This window comes from Anomaloglossus baeobatrachus, chromosome 3 (genome assembly GCF_048569485.1).
Source record: "Anomaloglossus baeobatrachus isolate aAnoBae1 chromosome 3, aAnoBae1.hap1, whole genome shotgun sequence".
Lineage (NCBI taxonomy): Eukaryota > Metazoa > Chordata > Amphibia > Anura > Aromobatidae > Anomaloglossus > Anomaloglossus baeobatrachus.
This window is the reverse complement of record NC_134355.1, coordinates 581468321-581481527: the sequence shown is the minus strand read 5'-3', so window position 1 is coordinate 581481527 and position 13207 is coordinate 581468321. Positions and strand designations below refer to the sequence as shown.

Sequence of the window (13207 nt, the reverse complement as noted above, 5' to 3'; positions counted from 1 at the left end):
CTGGATTTTCCATTGCCAGTGAAGGTAACCCAAAGCAGTGGGGGTTAGCAGCAGCCAGTAGCTACTTGGGTTACCCTTAGCAATTTAAAATGCAGCCGGAGCCCACGCATTTTTATTTTACCCCTAACCCTATTAGGGTTAGGGTTATGTGTTTGAGTTTTTTGTTTTTTTTACACTTTTTAATGAATTTAAAAAAAAAATTGACATGGGCTTTGCCTATCGAGCCCATTTTACTGCTGACTCATCCCTACTCCTGACCACACAACCAGCAGAACAAGTAATCAGATCAGCTCACTCAAGTGACGGACAATTACTTGATCTGTGTCCCGCTGCATCCATCGCAGAGTGTGTGGGCTGTGAAGTCAGCTGAGTTCGGCCGGAACTGGAGTTTGGGACTGCCCAAAGGGTTTGCACGTGAACACGCCCTTTTTCTTAAAGGGCCAGCACACTCTGATCTGGAAGTGCCTTTTAGGTCAGCTGTGAGGCTTAAGGCATTTAAGGCACCTTCTCGTTAAGGGAGGTGCCTGGGCAATAAGTTAGTTACATTGCTAATTCTCAAGTCTTCAGTGCTGCTGTTGTTACTGAGCTATATTTTGCTGCTGATTCATGTTTATGGTTCAGTGCACTTCTAATCTGCTGCTGCTACAACTATCCACATCGACCGGCTATAACGATATCCACTGCTTCAAGTATCCATGCCGGCCACCTACCACGGTACCTGCTGCAAGTATCCTCATCGGCCGCTGCTACCGCATCCATCCATACCAGCGAATCCACAACACCGGCTGCTTCTGTTCTTATCTTCAGAGACTGTGTCCCTACCCCTGGGGCCAGCAATCACAGCATTAGACTTCCCAAGTGGCACCCGGTCTTACACCTGCAGTGCAACACCCTCACCTTTAGAGGCTCTGTGGAAAACCAGGTGAGGTTCCATAGTCAAGCCCTTCTGGGTTTTCTGTGTGTTGTGGTCCAGTAGGTCCACTAATCCCTTGCTCACTTTGCGAGCTTAATATAATCACTGTGCCAGATTTATAACAGCGTGTGCTTTTTATTACCTGTGAGCACTATTGAGCTGCTCATGCCCCAGTGATGGCTGTTAGAGTCAGAAGACAACTAATATAGGCACTGCATAAGTGAGCGGCTCACATGATGGAGTGTGCACATCTCCATGTGGATTAATACACTGAACAAAAATATAAAGGCAACAATTTTGGTTTTGTGCCCATTTTTCATGAGCAGAACTAAAAGATTTCAGACTTTTTCTATTTAGGCAAAATGCCTTTTTTTCTCTCAAATATTGTTCACAAATTTGTTTAAATTTGTCTAAATCTGTGTTAGTGAGCACTTCTCGTTTTTCGAGATAATCCATCCACCTCACAGGAGAATAGACAGCATGATTATTGCATGTGTGCCTAAAGGCCACTTTACACGCTGCGATCTCGCTAGCGAGCGTACCCGCCCCCCTCGGTTGTGCGTCACGGACAAATCGCTGCCCATGGCGCACAACATCCTGTGGTGTCACACACAGCGATGTGTGCTGCCGCAGGAACGACAAATAACCTGCGTCCTGCAGCAGCAACGATGTTTGGGAAATGGACAGCGTGTCAACGATCAACGATCAGGTGACTATTTTTGATCGTTAGCGGTCGCTCATACATGTCACATGCAACGACGTCGCTAACGAGAACGGATGTGCGTCACGAATTGCGTGACCCCAACGACATCTCGTTGACGATGTCGTTGCGTGTAAAGCGGCCTTTAGGCTGGCCAAAATAACAGGCCACTCTAAAATGTGCAGTTTTACAGTATTGGGGAACATTCAATTCATGGGCAGCAGCTCTGGTGGACATTACTGCAGTCAGCATGGCAATTGCACGCTCCCTCAAAACTTGTGGCATTGTGCTGTGTAATAAAACTGCACATTTTACAGTGTTCTTTTATTTTGGCCAGCTTAAAGTACACCTGTACAATAATCATGCTATCTAATCAGCATCTTGGTATACAACAATTTTGAAGTGGATTGATTATCTCGGCAAAAAAGAATTGCTCATTAACATGGAGAAAAAGGCCTTTTGTGTACATTAAAAAAGTCTTAAGGGTGCTTTACACGAGACGATCTATCGTGCGATAGATCGTCAGGGTCACGGTTTTTGTGACGCACATCCGGCATCGCTTGCGACGTCGGCCTGTGTGACACCTCCTAGCGACGCAGTATCACTCACAAATCGTAAGTCGTGTACTCGTCGCTAGGTGTCATAAAATCGTTTATGAAACATGGCGCCGCTTGTTCATTGTTTCCGTGGCAGCAAACGTCGCTCCGTGTGACACCACGGGAACAATGAACATCGCTTACCTGCGTCCTGCGGCTCCCGCCGGCTATGCGGAAGGAAGAAGGTGGGTGGGATGTTTACATCCCGCTCACCTCCGCCCCTCCGCTTCTATTGGCCGGCCGCCGCGTGACGTCGCTGTGACGCCAAACATCCCTCCCACTTCAGGAACTGGATGTTCACCGCCCTCAGCGACGTCGCACGGGAGGTAAGTACGTGTGACGGGGGTTAACGAGTTTGTGCGCCATGGGCAATCAATTGCCCGTGACGCACAAACGATGGGGGCGGGTATGATTGATCGTGAAATCGCACGATCGGTCGTCCAGTGTAAAGCAGGCTTTAGATCTTAGAGTTCAGCTCATCAAAAATGGGAGCAAAACCATTTTTGTGTTTAGATTTTTGTTCAATGTAGATATTGTAAAAATTAGACCTGGATGTTACTGCTACTTTTTGTAGCGCTACTGATAGATTCCAACCATTAAGTGACTGTTGCAATCCAGCCAACTGCACACAACTCAATACACGACTTTGTGGGATTTTGTGTACCTTCTGCTGGATTAGGTTATCACCTGTATGTAGATAACTTTTAGATAACAAAAAGATCATCCAGATGGTCATTGGAGAACTTCAAATGGGCCTGGACATGTGCTGGCGTGAGCAAGAGGACGTGGCATGCTCTGCAGGAATTTAATCCTTGATGACAAGTTGTGTTACTAACGGTAATCTTTGATACTGTGGTCCCAGCTTTCTTTAGGTCATTGACCAGGTCCTCTCATGTAATTCCTGTCCTTTCTCAGAATCATCCTTACCCCATGAAGTGAGCGCTTGCATGGAGCCCTAGACTGAATAAGATTTACAGTCATTTTGTGTTTCTTATATTTTCTAATAATTGCTCCAACAGTTGTTGCCTTCTCACGAAGCTGCTTGCCTATTGTCTTGTAGCTCATTGCAGCCTTGTGCAGGTCTACAATTTTGTCCTTAGACAGCTCTTTGGTCTTGGCCATGGTTTAGAGGTTGGAGTGTGATTGAGTGTGTGGACAGGTGTCTTTTAAACAGGTAACGAGTTCAAACAGGTGCAATTAATACAGGTAATGAGTGCAGAATAGGAGTAACTACTCTGCAAAAGTAACAAGTCTGTGAGAGCCAGAATTCTTGCTGGTTGGTAGGTGATTAAATACTTATTTTGTGCAATAAAATGCAAATTAATGATTTAAAAATCATAGAATGTTATTTTCTAGATTTTATTTTATTCTGTCATAGTTGAAGTGTACCTACGATAACAATTACAGACCTCTCCATTCTTTGTAAGTGGGAAAACTTACAAAATCGTCAGTGTATAAAATACTTATTTCCTCACTATACCCAGGAACAATATATTTATTGTCCCACAGAGGGCAGTGCTTACCTGTGTGTAATCTATGAACAGTTGGCTTCCGAGTTTTTAATATTTTAGTACGTTCCCAGTTGTAAACTTACACTTCAGGGGTTTTTTGCTAAGACATGAAACTGTTAAAAAGTGCTCCATGGATATAAAACAAAGGAATTAAACAGCCAAGGATACAAACTGATTTCAGGTAATCCATAGTTTAGGGTTCTGAACAGCCCTGTGTGACTGGTCCCGAGGTTGAGCTGCCACGTTACACCATTCATTGTCTATGGCAAGGACAGCCAGAGACAGAAGAAGTCCTGTGTCCAAAAACAATATATGGGCCATTTGCAGACCAATAAAATGTTAGTGACAGAAGGTGCTTTATGCTTTGGAGATGAGGGTGGACCACAATGGTTTCCTAAATGATATGTCTGTTGCTTGTTGAGAGATTTATTTACAGTAGCTGTCTCCGGTAGGTCACATAAACAATGAATGGAGCAGAGGTGCTCACGCTCAACCTTCACTTCCTTGCAGTCTCAGGATAGATGGTAACTTGTTATCTCTGGAAAACCAGACAATGTGTTTAGTTTTAATAATGGTTTAACACCTGCTCTCTAGTCATGGCAAAGTGACACTTATATAGTATGTTCCTTATATTTATGCAATTATTCTTGCTAGAAGTAGATTTACTTTTCTGTAATGTATACTGTCCTCAATTTTAGAAGAACTTGTGATTAATATTATGGTGGCCTAAAGGGCCATTCTCATCTCGGTCTTTCATGCTTTACATGAGGTCAACCCCATCCTACCTCCGACCACCATCGCTGGAGCCATGGAAACAGCCTAAAGCGGACAAAAAAAAATTGTTCAGTAAGGCTGAGGCCACACAGGGATTACTGCGAGTCCTCGCATGACACTTGGCTCACGCTGGCAGTACAGCAGGAGCCGAGTGTCATGCGAGTGTCATGCAACTGTGGTCCGATCGTGCGATCAGACCACAGCTGCAGAGGGGAGAGTCGGCACTGCAGAGGGGAGGGAGGGATTTATCTCCCTATCTCCTCCGTTGCCGGCTGATGCGAGAATCACACTGCTCTTGCATTACACCGGTGTAATGCGAGTGCAGTGCAATGTTTTTCTCGCCCCCATAGACTTGAATAGGTGCAAGTGAAACAGAATCGCACTGCACCTGCAGCATGCTGCGATTGTTTTCTTGGTCCGATTAGGGCTGAGAAAAAAAAAAAAATCGCTCATGGGAGCTGCCCCATAGAGTAATATTCGTCAGACTGGAATGCGATTTTTTTATCGCATTCCACCCGCTCCGTATTACTCGCCGTGTGTGCTAACCCTAACTCAGATAGTCACATAAGCAAAGCCACAGCGAGTGATGCTGATTTTGGAACTCTTATTCATTTCTATGGGAGCCATGAAAACAGCGTGAATTATCTGCTCTTGGCTGTTTTCACAGCTCCACATCCGGCGGTCGGATGGTCAGTGCCCGAATTGATGAATTTCATGTAAGCTACAGAAGGAAGCTGCGATTGCATAACCTTTTATTTGCAGACAGTGCAGCTTAGTGACAGATCCCACTGTTATAATGAGTTACATCTAAAAAAACCTGCGTTTTATAAAAAAATGATCGTACTCGATCCCGGCCATTGTTATGTGGGGCTCGAAGAGAGATTTCTACCTTTAGAGTACAGTGGAACCTTGGATTACGAGCATAATCGGTTCTGGGAGTGAGCTCTTAAACCAAGTTACTCTTATATCAAAGCAAACTTTTCCATAGGAAATAATTGAAATGCTGACAATTTGTTCCACAACCCAAAAATAGTTACTGTATTTATACAAATTTATTACAGTAACACAAACTAATGTCCTGTATTCATATAAAATTATTACAGTACACTAATACAAAATTCTGCACAGTAAAAACATATAAACTGCTCGTTAGCTTGCATTAGAATGGTTGGTGTGTGGGAGGTGCACTATAGAGAGAAAAAATGATGTATAAATATGGCAATCTATATTGTAGTACACTATAAAAAAAAAACAAACCCTCAAACACCCCTCAAATCTATTCTCCCCAAAATAAGGGCAGAACTAAACAAATGTGGGGTAGGAATACTGCACAGGCAGTTACATTACAGTACAAGCAATGTGCTGTATTGGTTACCAGAAAAAGTACAATACTCTATCCACAAATGCAAATTAATAGATATAAAGTATACTATATACTGTACTGTACAATGGTATACTTTGTACAGTACATATGTACAGAAAATTACCTCCAGAGCGGGTCAGAACGTGGTGAAAGGATGGAAATGGAAGTGTGCACGGTGAGTATTTGCTCTTATTGCAAAGCATTGCTCTTAAACCAAGTTACAAATTTGTAAAAAGCTTTGCTTGTCTTGCAAAACGCTCTCAAACCAAGTTACTCTAAAGGCCTATTTACACACAGCGACATTGCTAGCCATGTCGCTGTCGATCGCACCCGCCCCCGTCGTTTGTGCGTCACGGGCAAATCGCTGCCTGTGGCGCACAATATCGTTAGTCCCGGTCACTCACACTTACCTGCCTAGCGACGTCGCTGTGGCCGGCGAACTGCCTCTTTTCTAAGGGGGTGGTTCATGCCACATCACAGCGACGTCACACGGCAGGCGGCCAATAGAAGCGGAGGGACGGAGAGCAGCCAAAGGTAAGACACGCCCACCTCATTGCCGGAGGACGCAGGAATGCTGTTGTTCGTCGTTCCCGGGGTGTCACACGTAGCGATGTGTGCTGCCTCAGGAACGACGAACAACCTGCATCCACAACGACCAACGATGATATGAAAATGAATGACGTGTCAACGATCAACGATTAGGTGAGTATTTTTGATCGTTAACACTCACTCTGAGCTGTTACACGCAACAACGTCGCTAACGAGGCCGGATGTGCGTCACGAATTCCGTGACCTCAACGACATCTCGTTAGGATGTCGTTGCATGTAACGAGGTCTTTAATCCAAGGTTCCACTGTATATGATTGAGGGGAGAAACAATTGGACATGTACGAACATGTGCTGCAGACCAAAGCGGGTATAGAGGTAAAAAGCTTTATTCAGCTAGGCACTACACTTTTCTGGGACTAAACTGTCCCCTTCCTCAGGTACGAACACAAATAATGGGGTGTGGTGTTATATAGTAAACGAACTAGCAATCAATTAACAATTAATTAGCAATTAGTATACAATATAGAAACATAATGGAAATTTTTTTTAAAAAATTCGACAAAATATATATGAAAAGAAATATAATTAATTGTTAAAATGCTACTATGTCTAAAATTACCAACCCATGAAATCAAACAAAAAACAACTTTTTAATGCTGTTGTTCAGACCCTCTGGTGTTAATGTCCCCAATTTATAGAGCTAATAATACTCCTTATACAGTATATGAGTTTCCTAAATCTATCCAGAATATGTTGGGTGGTGTCCAAATGCCATTCAGGATTATCATTAGATTTTGCAGCATTTATAATCCCAGTATAGATTGTTCTGCAATATTCAGGTCTTCATTTTAGGTTAATGTGTTGCTGTAGTTTTAGTTTGGCCTCCACGAAGAAAAATCTGAAAGAAAACACAGCGAGCGCCCAAAACCCTTCAGTGCAGCATCTCCAATTTGCGAGCAAAACATTATATACACATGACACTCACAAGTGGCCATAGCGGTAATAACAGTATACTGATGTGCAAAATGTAGTGACATCTTCACACAAATCTGAACAGTGCAGGCAAAGCTTATTGAAAAAAAAAAGTGTTTTTGTAGACAGATGATTACTGTATAGGATATGTGTCCATTAGTGGATTACTCTTCAACGGAGCTGCTTAACAGCTGTGGAACGTGCAGGCAGGCAGCAATTCTGAGGAATGAATGAAAAATACCAGTCATTTGAGTATCAGCTGTATATGACTGCCTACAATCGTTCTTCAGACATGGATCCAACAACCACGACTCATACTTCACTCTTACTAAGTTTCTAAAAATCTAGTACATAGTCGGAGGAATAATTTACCAAAATCAGATTATTTAGGGAAATATGTTTCAAACCCCAGATTCAGACCTGTCATTCCTAGCTGTGCCGGGGAATGACTAGGGCCGCACTCATACCGGTAATAGAGTGAGCAGAGACTGTTACCTCTATGTGCACTGACCCAATGACTTAATGCTATCGGCTACAGGGAGGATATAAGTTCATTTTCTCCCTATAGACTTGCTTCTTGTAAAGCAGGCAGGCAGGCAGGCAGTAACACCACTTACCTGCAGATTAACCCTATATTTTGCAGATAAATAGCATTTAAATTCCCTTTAAATTCCATTTAGATTGGTGGGGTTTGAGTCTTGTGATCCCCATCAACCACTTTAGGCTATGTGTGCACTAGAAAATGGACTTCTCTTAAGAAAAATCGCACCATCTGGCAGAATACCGCACCCACAGCAAAAACTGCGGTAAACCCCAGGTTTTTGCTGCGATTTGCCGCGATTTTGCCGCGGGTTGTCCCTGCGGTTTTCTACCATTACCTATGGCAAAAAATGCAGGGACCTGCAGAAAAGGAGTGACATGCAGATTAATTCTGCAGCGGAAATTCCGCGGGTAAATCCACTCGTATAAAAAAGGCACAGTGTGCGCACAGCATTTTTTTTATACCCATAGGTTTTGCTGGGGAATGATGGCAGAAATGTTAGATACATTTTCTGCAACAAATCTGCAGCAAAATCCGTGATAAATCCGCAACGTGCGCACATAGCCTAAAAGATTACTCAGAAGTGCACAGTTCCTGCCTATAGACTTTTTGTTAAATCTGTCCTCTGCTCCATGTGCTAAGCCCCTACTAATCTGAAAAGAATTTAAGGGTCAAAACATGGTAAAAAAAACAAAGTTTAGTTTCTCTTTAACAATATTTATAGTTACATTAATTCCCTTCCTTTTGGATTTGGTTTTGTGAATATTACTTGCAGTTTGGTAGTGAGATGCCCTGACAAAATCAGGTTGTCGCAGAAGACTGCATCCATCTTCCATATGCAGGATTCCCTCCTCCTTGTCCTACCAACACAACCCCACACACAGGTACAAACACCAGCCACAAAGCCTAGTCACCCCCCCAGGACAATAGGGACACACCAGTGAACGGGGCCAGGCAGATATTGACGCCCACCTAGGGGTTCTGAGGTGTTCTGGGAGGGAACAAGTCAGTCTGAGTCATACAGAGAAGGAGAGCTGAGACAGTGGAAGTGAGAGGAGTGAAGTGGTAGTCGGGGGTTGTAGCTACCGGACTACCTGAGCTGACTAGGTGGCAGACGGCAGAGCCGGACGCGGGAGACCTTAAGTGGACCGGGGCAGGGTTGTAGCCCGCCGGTGCCGACAGCAGGAATCCGGTCCGGAGGCCATGCACATTCGTGGTACCTGGACCTTAGGGCGAGGACAGCTGCAAGCACCTTTTCAATTAACCAGCAGGGGACAAGATTCCAAGCCTTGTCCCACTAGTAGCCCAGATAGAGTGAGACGGAAGCCCAACATGGGGGATAGGGTGTCTGCAAGTGCCTGTTAAAATCCCAAGGGTCAGATCTTGCGGGCCACAGCTCCCACAGAAAAGTCACCGGGAGTGGACTTTCCCTGTTTCATGCGGACTAGTCAACACACAAGACAACACAAAAGTGCATGAGGAAGGGCCCCTGTCCTGTCTATTGGTGTGTGGGACCCGAGCACACCCCTCCGGAGGCTACCGGTATCCGGCACTTGGTTTACTATCTGGACTCTGTGTGACTATTTAAATAGTGAGTACACCGGTATCATCCGGGCCAGCCCTCCGGACTGCGTCCCAGCACTGCACTCCACTTCCACCTGGGCTTCGGGACAACCCCCCCCCACCCGTGGAAGGGATACCATCCTGCTACCCTGCTCCATCAGCCCCGGGCATGCCATACCAAGGCAGCAGCGGTGTCACCAACCATCACTGCCACCCACGGGTGGCGTCACTGACAAACTCTCCCCTGTAGATAACCCCCTTTTTCACTTGTGGGTGACGGACAGCTGCACAAGCCCGGGTCTAGCTGCCACTCGAGCCACAGCAACCGCCCGAATCCGAGCTTCTCGAGCAGCCCCCCTGCCGTGGTCTGTTCCCCGCCCGCAACAGTAGCATAAACTAAACTGTACTGTTTATGTGCAAAAAATGTCATAAATAGCTTATACCAGTTTTATATATAAGCAAAAACGGGCATCATTATATACAGTATATAAAAATGTTTTCACTTTAGTGCTTAGTGGCCACTTAGTTTGCAACCTGTTTCCCATGCCTGGGGACTGGCATGTAAAAAGTAAGGGGGGATATGTAATGCTCCAAAGTTGGGGATTACAGTAATTTGAGTTTTTATATATATACATACACATATATATATATACAGTTAGGTCCAGAAATATTTGGACAGTGACACAAGTTTTGTTATTTTAGCTGTTTACAAAAACATGTTCAGAAATACAATTATATATATAATATGGGCTGAAAGTGCACACTCCCAGCTGCAATATGAGAGTTTTCACATCCAAATCGGAGAAAGGGTTTAGGAATCATAGCTCTGTAATGCATAGCCTCCTCTTTTTCAAGGGACCAAAAGTAATTGGACAAGTGACTCTTAAGAGCTGCAATTAACTCTGAAGGCATCTCCCTCGTTAACTTGTAATCAATGAAGTAGTTAAAAGGTCTGGGGTTGATTACAGGTGTGTGGTTTTGCATTTGGAAGCTGTTGCTGTGACCAGACAACATGCGGTCTAAGGAACTCTCAATTGAGGTGAAGCAAAACATCCATCAGAGAGATAGCAGACATGCTTGGAGTAGCAAAATCAACAGTCGGGTACATTCTGAGAAAAAAGGAATTGACTGGTGAGCTTGGGAACTCAAAAAGGCCTGGGCGTCCACGGATGACAACAGTGGTGGATGATCGCCGCATACTTTCTTTGGTGAAGAAGAACCCGTTCACAACATCAACTGAAGTCCAGAACACTCTCAGTGAAGTAGGTGTATCTGTCTCTAAGTCAACAGTAAAGAGAAGACTCCATGAAAGTAAATACAAAGGATTCACATCTAGATGCAAACCATTCATCAATTCCAAAAATAGACAGGCCAGAGTTAAATTTGCTGAAAAACACCTCATGAAGCCAGCTCAGTTCTGGAAAAGTATTCTATGGACAGATGAGACAAAGATCAACCTGTACCAAAATGATGGGAAGAAAAAAGTTTGGAGAAGAAAGGGAACGGCACATGATCCAAGGCACACCACATCCTCTGTAAAACATGGTGGAGGCAACGTGATGGCATGGGCATGCATGGCTTTCAATGGCACTGGGTCACTTGTGTTTATTGATAACATAGCAGACAAGAGTAGCCGGATGAATTCTGAAGTGTACCGGGATATACTTTCAGCCCAGATTCAGCCAAATGCCGCAAAGTTGATCAGACGGCGCTTCATAGTACAGATGGACAATGACCCCAAGCATACAGCCAAAGCTACCCAGGAGTTCATGAGTGCAAAAAAGTGGAACATTCTGCAATGGCCAAGTCAATCACCAGATCTTAACCCAATTGAGAATGCATTTCACTTGCTCAAATCCAGACTTAAGACGGAAAGACCCACAAACAAGCAAGACCTGAAGGCTGCAGCTGTAAAGGCCTGGCAAAGCATTAAGAAGGAGCAAACCCAGCGTTTGGTGATGTCCATGGGTTCCAGACTTAAGGCAGTGATTGCCTCCAAAGGATTCGCAACAAAATATTGAAAATAAAAATATTTTGTTTGGGTTTGGTTTATTTGTCCAATTACTTTTGACCTCCTAAAATGTGGAGTGTTTGTAAAGAAATGTGTACAATTCCTACAATTTCTATCAGATATTTTTGTTCAAACCTTCAAATTAAACGTTACAATCTGCACTTGAATTCTGTTGTAGAGGTTTCATTTCAAATCCAATGTGGTGGCATGCAGAGCCCAACTCGCGAAAATTGTGTCACTGTCCAAATATTTCTGGACTTAACTGTATATGTATATATATATATATATATATATATATATATATATATATATATTTCAAATGTGCTTTTAATACTTAAAAGTTTACACTATTTACATGTGGTATGCAGCACACACAGGTGAACCAACATTTAACTCCTCACTAAGCCATTTGCTAGGGGAATAGCTTTGCTGGGTGGAGTAGTGTTAGGGGTACTTTACATGCTGCGACATCACTAGCGATTGCTAGCGATGTCGAGCACGATAGCTCCCGCCCCCGTTGCTCGTGCGATATTTGGTGATCGCTGCCATAGCGAACATTATCGCTACGGCAGCGTCACACACACATACCTGGTCAGCGACGTCGCTGTGACCGCCGAACAATCCCTCCCTCAAGGGGGATGTGCGTTCGGCGTCATAGCGACGTCACTGCGGCGTCACTAAGCGGCCGGCCAATAGAAAAGGAGGGGCGGAGATGAGCGGGACGTAACATCCTGCCCACCTCCTTCCTTCCGCATTGCCGGTGGATGCAGGTAAGGAGATGTTCGTCGCTTCCACGGTGTCACATATAGCGATGTGTGATGCCGCAGGAACGACGAACAACATCGTACCGGTGGCAACAGCGATATTAAGGAAATGAACGACGTGTCAACGATCACCGTTTTGGAATGATTTTGCGATCGTTGATCGTCGCTCATTAGTGTTACACGCTGCGATGTCGCTACCGGTGCTGGATGTGCGTCCCTAACGATGTGACCCCGACGATATATCGGTAGCGATGTCGCAGCGTGTAAAGTACCCCTTAGAGCACAAAGTTTACTGTAGTAAGTTTTGTAAATCAGAGTATTCTGGGCAGACAGACACAGAAGAGCATAAACAGCAACCATGTACAGTCATATGAAAAAGTTTGGACACCCCTATTAATGTGAACCTTTTTTCTTTAGAACAATTTGGGTTTTTGCAACAGCTATTTCAGTTTCATATATCTAATAACTGATGGACTCAGTAATATTTCTGGATTAAAATGAGGTTTATTGTACTAACAGAAAATGTGCATTCCGCATTTAAACAAAATTTGATAGGTGCATAAGTATGGGCACCTCAACATAAAAGTGACATTAATATTTTGTAGATCCTCCTTTTGCAAAAATAACAGCCTCTAGTCGCTTCCTGTAGCTTTTAATGAGTTCCTGGATCCTGGATGAAGGTATATTTGACCATTCCTGTTTACAAAACAATTCCAGTTCAGTTAAGTTTGATGGTCGCCGAGCATGGACAGCACGCTTCAAATCATCCCACAGATGTTCAATGATATTCAGGTCTGGGGACTGGAATGGCCATTCCAAAACATTGTAATTGTTCCTCTGCATGAATGCCTGAGTAGATTTGGAGGGGTGTTTTTGATCATTGTCTTGCTGAAATATCCATCCCCTGCGTAACTTCAACTTCGTCACTGATTCTTGCACATTATTGTCAA

General features: G+C 44.1%; 1 protein-coding gene across 1 annotated transcript in view; it reads right to left on the bottom strand.

Annotated features, from left to right (window-relative positions):
- Nucleotides 1-6774: 6774 nt before the first annotated feature.
- Nucleotides 6775-13207, bottom strand: part of LOC142296895 (serotransferrin-B-like) — an 80685-nt gene continuing 74252 nt past the window's right edge. Inside the window, exon 17 of the mRNA XM_075340998.1 lies at nt 6775-7597. Coding sequence (XP_075197113.1) covers nt 7563-7597 — 35 coding nt within the window. The 3' untranslated portion in view covers nt 6775-7562. The remainder of the gene's footprint in view (nt 7598-13207) is intronic.